Source organism: Triticum aestivum, chromosome 7D, assembly GCF_018294505.1.
Source record: "Triticum aestivum cultivar Chinese Spring chromosome 7D, IWGSC CS RefSeq v2.1, whole genome shotgun sequence".
Lineage (NCBI taxonomy): Eukaryota > Viridiplantae > Streptophyta > Magnoliopsida > Poales > Poaceae > Triticum > Triticum aestivum.
Window position 1 is genome coordinate 633,812,466 of NC_057814.1, and position 7,750 is coordinate 633,820,215.

Genomic DNA, 7,750 nt, shown 5'->3' on the forward strand with positions numbered 1-7,750 from the left:
CCGATCCTTTGAAATCATGCTTTGCTATTAAATGGAATTCCTCCTAATGTCGGAAACTCCTTTTATTTTGGATCGGTCTTCCTCGTTCGTTCCCTCGATCGGTCACTCCTCGTCGACCTTGTTCTGAATGGTATTGGTAGATTTTGAAAAACCTTGAATAAGACCAACATTATGAACTACTATTTGCTGAAGTACTTCGCTTTCAAGTAGATGGACTTGATTTGATCCCTCACGGGATCAAAGGGAAAAGGCTATTTAACTAAACAAAGGAAGCCTATTTGGCCGATTTAGGAGACCAGACGTATGATCCTTCATGCGCCTACTCAAAGTCCGTGTTTTGAACGCATTTGACTATGAAATTAGGCCTCTGCGCCTGGGTCATGTTCATCCAAACATGCATACCATGGAAAAGCCATCTTGATATTAAGGGGAATTCCTCCTAACGTCGAAACTCTTTTTATTTTGGATTGGTCTTCCTCGTTCGTTCCCTCGATCGGTCACTCCTCGTCGACCTTGTTCTGAATGCAATTGCTAGATTTTGAAAAACCTTGAATAAGACCAACATTATGAACTATTATTCGCTGAAGTACTTCGCTTTCAAGTAGACGGACTTGATTTGATCCCTCACGGGATCAAAGGGAAAAGGCTATTTAACTAAACAAAGGAAGCCTATTTGGCCGATTTAGGAGACCAGACGTATGATCCTTCACGCGCCTACTGAAAGTCCGTGTTTTGAACGCATTTGACTATGAAATCAGGCCTCTGCGCGTGGGTCATGTTCACCCAAACATGCATACCATGGAAAAGCCATCTTGATATTAAGGGGAATTCCTCCTAACGTCAGAAACTTTATGTTGACCCTAGCTTTGCACCAAGGCACTTTTCCTATCTTTTCGCGTTAAGGCGGAGCAGTCAGGTAACAAACTAGAAACTGACTAACGTTACTTTTCCTTTTCAGCTTCGGAGTTGTAAACCGGCAGACCTTACTTTGTGAAAAAGAAAGAAGTACGGAAACTGATCCTATTTCAGATCTCTAATTTCATTCAAACTTAGGCCGCTTTGAATTGACATAGCTTGACCTGTGAACTCTCAGCGCGTACGACAGTTGCTTTGACAAACATTTGGTAGACTAGCTTTCGAAGTGCCAATAAGATCCTATCGAGTAAAATCATCTCCCGGGGATAATGTGAAACTGCAAAATAGGCCAGTAGGCCCACAGGCACATGGAGTGGATTTAGGCCCGTAAGCCTGCAGTAGAGAGGAGCTCGAAGTGGTCGGCTCGGCAGGGCTTATAAACCACTCCGAGCCCCTCTCCACTACAAGAAATATGTCAACTTGTGACCTTGACTATTGGTCACTGAAAGGTCATTGTTTTTCATTTGTGACCTTTTTGTGACCAAAAGCAGAAGGTCAAAAGCTGGCGGTCCTAAACTGAAATTAACGACCTTCTCTATGAGAAGGTCGTAGACGTTTACGACCAAAATATGCCTACTTTTTGTTTTGGTCACTAGCAGCCTCCCCAGGCCACGTAGGCATCCGACGTGGTAATCTGATGTGGCACAAGAATCAGCCCGGTCCAATTCGATTTTCTACATGGGCCTAGCCCAACAATTCGGCCTTTTTATATATTTTTCCTATCAATTTTTGATCGGCTTCATGGGCCAAGCGCAACATTGCAACCTTTTTTATTGTTGGGTTGTGGCCTTTTTGTCTAAACGAATTCAATTTTTCTTTTTTTCCCCAAAAGAAGGGTGCACTAGTCAGATGGGTCCCAGTTGTCAGGTTCTGGTAACTGGGTCCCATTTGTCATGTTCTGGTAAGTGGGTCCCATCTATCAGGCTCATATTCTTCATATCTGAACCAGTATTTAAATGGGCAGACAAAAAGCACACATAATACTTCAAATAAGAGCAACCAGATCCGTACAAGTGTAATACAGTGGCAATCACAGTAATGACTACAAGTGTAATACAGTACTTTACAAGCTTTACAAGCAATCACAAACTGGCACCTGCTCCCGTCATGAACATGCCAAACTTACAACATGCCAAACTCGTTGGACTACCATAGTGATATGAACAACATGCCGAACTAGCTGGACAACCGTAGTTAGGGCTGGGAACAAACAGAACGGCCTTCAAGAAAACAGACAACATGCCTTCCTCGGTCGCCCTTTAACATGAATCAATAGAGAAGAATCAAAAAAACTGGGGCAAATATATTATGAACAGACCATTCAAGAAAAGGATAGTTATTTAGAATGATAACACAAATTGAGGTAGTACCATGCTTTTTGTTCTCCAGCTAGTTAAAATGAGATGCTCGTTCATACAAGAAAGGTGACTCGTGAACATAGAGCATTCTACTCGGTTCTTATAAGCTTATTCTTATGCCTGAAGCAAGTAAGGAAATCTGACCAAATAAGCAACACCTCCATAAACTGATCGTGATTAAATGGAGCAGAGGAAGGAAAGGAGGTCACCATGGCTGTTTTTGTAGCCGATGCCGAAAAACACAGCTGCCACCACCGTTGCATGGAAGCAGCAGAAAAGAGGAGCCTGGCATGACGAACCCCTTGTACCGAATCAAATCATGCTGCACAAGAAGGACAAGAGAAATAAGAAGATAATCTTGAGGTCAAATCGAAAATCAGAAAAATAAATCATGGACTCAAGCACATTCATACATATACTTTAAGTTGTTAAACAGAATCATAGAATGCCATCACGTAATCCAAAAAATTTGAACATATATATATGCATGCTTGTCAAAGTTTCATTCCAGAGAATTAAAGTGCTGGGTAAGAAGCCTGATGTACAATTGATACAAGTTAATACAAGCATGATGTACTACTCTGGGTAAGAAGAAGCAGGGTTAAAATGGAAGCGTCGCTGCTGGGTTATATTAATAAATAATCTAAGTGTTGCAACACCCAACAAGATTTGCATGAACAGGTAAAAGCTAGCAAGTACTTGTACTGGGATGTTGTCCATCAAACAGAGACAACAAACCAGCTTATCACAAGACTGATGCTGGACTCCATTGCCGGAATCTACAGCTAGGCACTCAAGCTTAAGGGGATCCTCATGTGGATCGAGCCTGCATGTTAATCTTTACACTAGCAGGGCCATTTCTGTTCTCTTTCTTTCTTTGACACCAGTGTCATGTACTATACTCAACTGTACTGCAAGTGCCATGTGCTACTGCAGTTTAGTTGAGTTTTAAGACTAGAACATGTTCTTGTAACCTTTGCAACTGAAGACACAGAATAACTAAGTGGATCAGCATGAATGAACAAGCTAAAGGGTCAGTGTCTAATGTCAGAATCTAGGGCTCAAGAGGATCCTGTGTGGATCAAGCCAAAGTGTTAAGGCTACCTTTTACATCAGTGTCATGTGCTATATTCAAACTGTGCTGCAGCTTAGTTGACTTGCAAGTAGGACTACAGTGAAGATGCTATTCTAACTTCTGTACTGAAGAAAAAGACACCATCTGTACATCATGTTAAACATTAGTACACAGCGCTGACGCTACTATACAACCACGAATTAAATCATTGGACACCGAGGCCGGAATGGCGCTAGAGTGGACCAAGCAGTGAAACTGGGACAGATTGGATGATTTTACCCTCGAGTAATCTAAGCAGCTAGAACTGACGTCCTCCTTGACACCCGCAGCACCTCGGCGTACCATGGTGATGGCCTGCACAAACCCCCTGCATGGATCAGATCAGATCTAATCAAGAAGAAGCAGAGGAGCGGAGGGGAGGGGAGGAGGGACGAGCAATCAGTGCATCAACAAAATATGGAACATCAAGCACAGCATGACAACTAGAGTATATGTATTGCTGGCTCTTATTAGTCCACAACCGACTGGATTTTCAACCATACTGTAACTATCACTCCATCCATTATTTAAACTACAAAAACGTCTTTATATTGAGAAACATAGGTACTGGTTGCATATATAGACTAGTAGCAGTACTATGTGTGGCAGTTTTAACAAGTCAAATAATTTTACTGTAGACAAGTTGCATATATAGACTAGTAGTAGTACTGTAATCTAACCGTGGCTAAAGCATACAAGAAACATATTGCAGTGTACTCTAGCCCAAACGAATTCCCACCCATGCCTTGTTTCAGATTAGACACTTTCTTACAACTGAATTCCAGATACAATTGGTTTAAGATCCATGTGTACTAATTAAGAAAGAGGCGACAAGTAGCCATTGCATGTGACGGCAGGCAGACAGGAAATGGTTAGGAAGAAGAGGAGCAGTGGAGCACTGACTGGTCCATTGGAGACCCTGGTCTTGTCCTTCTTGAAGACGACCCCGAATCCCCGATGCACTCACTGTCGACCACATTGGAGGCACTAACTGAATACAAACAAGAACATAAGACAAATGGTATATATATTAGTAAGATAAGCAGTTGTAACATAACAGGAACTGGAACGACGATTCTCATTTAAGCAACTGGAGTACCATTTGTGCACATGCCGAAACAATACATGGAAGTACTAGCAAAACAATAAACGCATGGGAGCACTTTGGAAGATGTGTGCGGCTAGCATATGGAGTAATAATCTCTAGCTTCAGATGAACAATTCTGGGCTTGGGAATCAGAGAGCTTAAGCGCTGCAAGGCTGGTGTTAGCCCAACTATATGCTCTGTCAGCTCGAGAACTTGCTCAGTCGAGATGAAGCAACGATTGAACTGACAAACACAGCACACCGCGTCGACACAAAAATGACTTGCCAGTATCCAACAATTCGATGCGCGTGCCACAAATCCGTGCACTCCTGGGCCAATTAGAAGCGCCACACCTTCGTACAGCAGCGAATTCAGCCGGATCACGGAGCAGATTCCGATGCCGCACACACGCGGAGCCCGCATCTCTAGGCACGCACGTGAGGCAGCGGCGACGCGGAGAAGGCACGCTCTAAGGACACGGTGCTGCCTCGGGAGCTGGCCAGAGTGAGGGCCGCGGCGAGGGGGATCGAGTTTCGAATCAGGCAGAGAGAGAGGGAGAGGGAGAGAGGGAGGGGGGAGGGGCGCGGACCTCGTCGAGCGTGGCGGGGTCGAGGGGGGCGAGGGAGCCCTGTAGGCGGCGGACGTCGGCGTCCAGCGCGACGGCGCGGCGCCGCAGCGCATTCTCGTCGGCGGCGCGGCGCACGGCGAGGGCCGCCACCGCGTCCCGCAGCTCCTACGCCGCCTCGGCCGCCGCGGAGCAGGGAGTGGTGGCGATGTTCCGAGATTCGGCGATGGGATTGGGCTCGTTGCGGTCATGGCGGTGCACCGGCCCGTCGAGGCGGAGCAGGGAGCAGGGACGAGGGAGGAGGAGGGAGGTGGTGGCGGCGATCTGGAAGGGGAGGGGAGCAGGGAGCCGGGGCGAGGAGGGAGGGAGGAGGATTGGATCTGGCATCGGGAGAGCCGTCCTTTCTTCTTCTCTTGTCTTGTGATGAGTGGAGGGGAGGGGAGGGTGCAGACGGCTGCAGACCGGCGGCGAGGGGAGAGGTGGGTGGCGGAGGCGAGGGGAGAGGTTGGCGGCGGCGGAGGGATCTGGATCGGGGGAGAGGAGTGGGGGCGGGGAGGGATCTGGATCGGCTAGGGTTCACGCGCGAGAGAGAGAGAGGCTGCAGTGGGTTGGATGGACGGATGGATGGATGTATGGATGGACGGATGGATGTATGTTTGCCACGTCATCGATCCATGCCACAACGGATTCCACCAATCAGAATTCAGCTTATGTTTCTCTTATAGTTTTTATCTTTTTTTTAGGCAAACATTCAACATATTAACCACGTATAGTTTGTTAAAATGAATGAATATTGTGCACTTGTGTGTATCTTGTGATGACAAACAATGTTGATATGGGGAGTTTTCATTTTCAATGCACAAAAGAGACGTTTCTATTTTTCGAGTGCCCCAAATGGTTTTTTTACAGGACCTACCATATATTTGTTGCAAAATTGTACCAAATCAATTTTGTAAAATACTAGGCCATATTTAATTCACAATTGACCAAATGGTTGGATGTCAAAGGTTTTGATCCACCTCTGGTGAAAAATACAAATTTCCGCCGATTCAGTAGGAAGCGGGTCAAGTTTGAACTGCAGCTGCCTCATAGTTTGCTCTTTATTTTTTCCAAAAATCATTTCTAGGTACATAAGTATCTATTTAATCAGAGAAACATCAAAAGTTTTCCAAGATTCAACCACTAGCTAGGAATGGTCAAGTCCGCCGTTTTGACCGCATTTTGAAACGGGCATAAAAAATTAAAAAAAAATCAAAAATTGGAAAACCTTCGCATTGTGTCATTATACGTGACCAAGTTTCCAGGAAAAATAGTAAACTTGTAATACGGAAATTATTTTAAAAAAGTGTTCTCAGAAACGAGCTATCATGCGTGAAGATTCATGACTTTCAAGCCAAATGATCAATCTTATGGCCGCATTCATGCCATAGTTTGTTCAAATTATCTCATATTGTGCACAATGGTGCATCTTGGAATTTCAAACAATGTTGCCTAAGGCAGTTTTCATTTTCTTTGCACGGGAAATTCATTTTCCATTTTTCGAGTCCCCGAAATGAAGTTTTTTTGAAGGACCTACCATATATTTGTTGCCAAATTGTACCAAATCATTTTTATAAAATACTAGGCCATATTTAATGCACAATTGACCAAATGTTTGGGTGTAAAAAGTTTTGATCCACCTCTCGTGAAAAAGACAAATTTCCGCCGATTCAGCCGGAAGCGGGTCAAATTTGAACTGTAGCCGCCTTGTAGTTTGCTCTTTATTTTTTCCAAAAATCATTTCTAGGTACATAAGTATCTATTTAATCAGACAAACACCAAAAAAAATCCAAGATTCAACCACTAGCTAGGAACGGTCATTCCCGCCGTTTTAACCGCATTTTGAAACGGGCATAAAAAATTCAAAAAAAATCAAAAAATTGGAAAACCTTCACATTGTTTCATTATATGTGGCCAAGTTCCCATGAAAAATAACAAACTTTTAATACAGCAATTAGTTTAAAAAAGTGTTCTCAGAAACGAGCTATCATGCGTGAAGATTCATGGCTTTCAAGCCAAATGATCAATCTTATGGCCACATTCATGGCATAGTTTATTCAAATGATCTCATATTGTGCACAATGGTGCATCTTGGAATTCCAAACAATGTTTCCTAAGGGAGTTTTCATTTTCTTTGCACGGAAAATTCATTTTCCATTTTTCCAGTGCCCGAAAAGAGGTTTTTTTGTGAAGGACCTACCATATATTTGTTGCAAAATTGGACCTAATCAATTTTCTAAAATACTAGGACATATTTAATGCACAATTGACCAAGTGGTTGGGTGTAAAAAGTTTTGATCCACCTCACGTGAAAAAGACAAATTTCCGCCGATTCAGGAGGAAGCGGGTAAAATTTTCAACTGCAGCTGCCTCGTAGTTTGCTCATTATTTTTTTCAAAAATCATTTCTAGGTACATAAGTATCTATTTAATTAGAGAAACACCAAAAAAATTCCAAGATTCAACCACTAGCTAGGAACGGTCATTCCCGCTGTTTTGACCGCATTTTGAAACGGGCATAAAAAATTCAAAAAAATCGAAAAATTGGAAAACCTTCGGATTGTGTCATCATATGTGACAAAGTTTCCAGGAAAAATAATAAACTTGTAATACGGAAATTATTTTAAAAAAGTGTTCTAAAAAATGAGTTATCATGCGTGAAGATTCATTGCT

The 7,750-nt window shown here is 43.3% G+C and overlaps 1 protein-coding gene across 4 annotated transcripts; it reads right to left on the bottom strand.

Moving 5' to 3' along the window:
- Positions 1-1,896: 1,896 nt before the first annotated feature.
- On the bottom strand, positions 1,897-5,562 carry LOC123166516 (uncharacterized). 4 transcript variants are annotated; one of them, XR_006483576.1, is made up of 6 exons: positions 5,064-5,562; positions 4,291-4,378; positions 3,628-3,702; positions 2,483-2,595; positions 2,286-2,393; positions 1,897-2,172 (listed from the first exon to the last, which is right to left on the bottom strand). XR_006483576.1 is itself a non-coding variant. In XM_044584325.1 (5 exons), the coding sequence occupies exons 2-5, from the start codon at positions 4,296-4,298 to the stop codon at positions 2,363-2,365; spliced, it is 240 nt and encodes a 79-aa protein (XP_044440260.1). In that variant the 5' UTR covers positions 4,299-4,378; positions 5,064-5,562; the 3' UTR covers positions 1,897-2,362. The 4 variants fall into 4 exon arrangements, 2 of the variants coding, with proteins under 2 accessions (XP_044440260.1, XP_044440259.1); XR_006483575.1 differs by having other exon boundaries at positions 3,628-3,715; XM_044584325.1 differs by having other exon boundaries at positions 1,897-2,393; positions 3,628-3,715.
- Positions 5,563-7,750: the final 2,188 nt, after the last annotated feature.

Bases quoted from the DNA above. Each gene is read 5' to 3' on its own strand.
- LOC123166516 (XM_044584324.1), bottom strand. The intron at 2,596-3,627 runs GTAAAATCATCC...CTTCTTGTGCAG, and splicing joins GCTGCTTAGATTACTCGAGG to CATGATTTGATTCGGTACAA. The intron at 2,173-2,482 runs GTGACCTCCTTT...TTCATGTTAAAG, and splicing joins CGGCTACAAAAACAGCCATG to GGCGACCGAGGAAGGCATGT.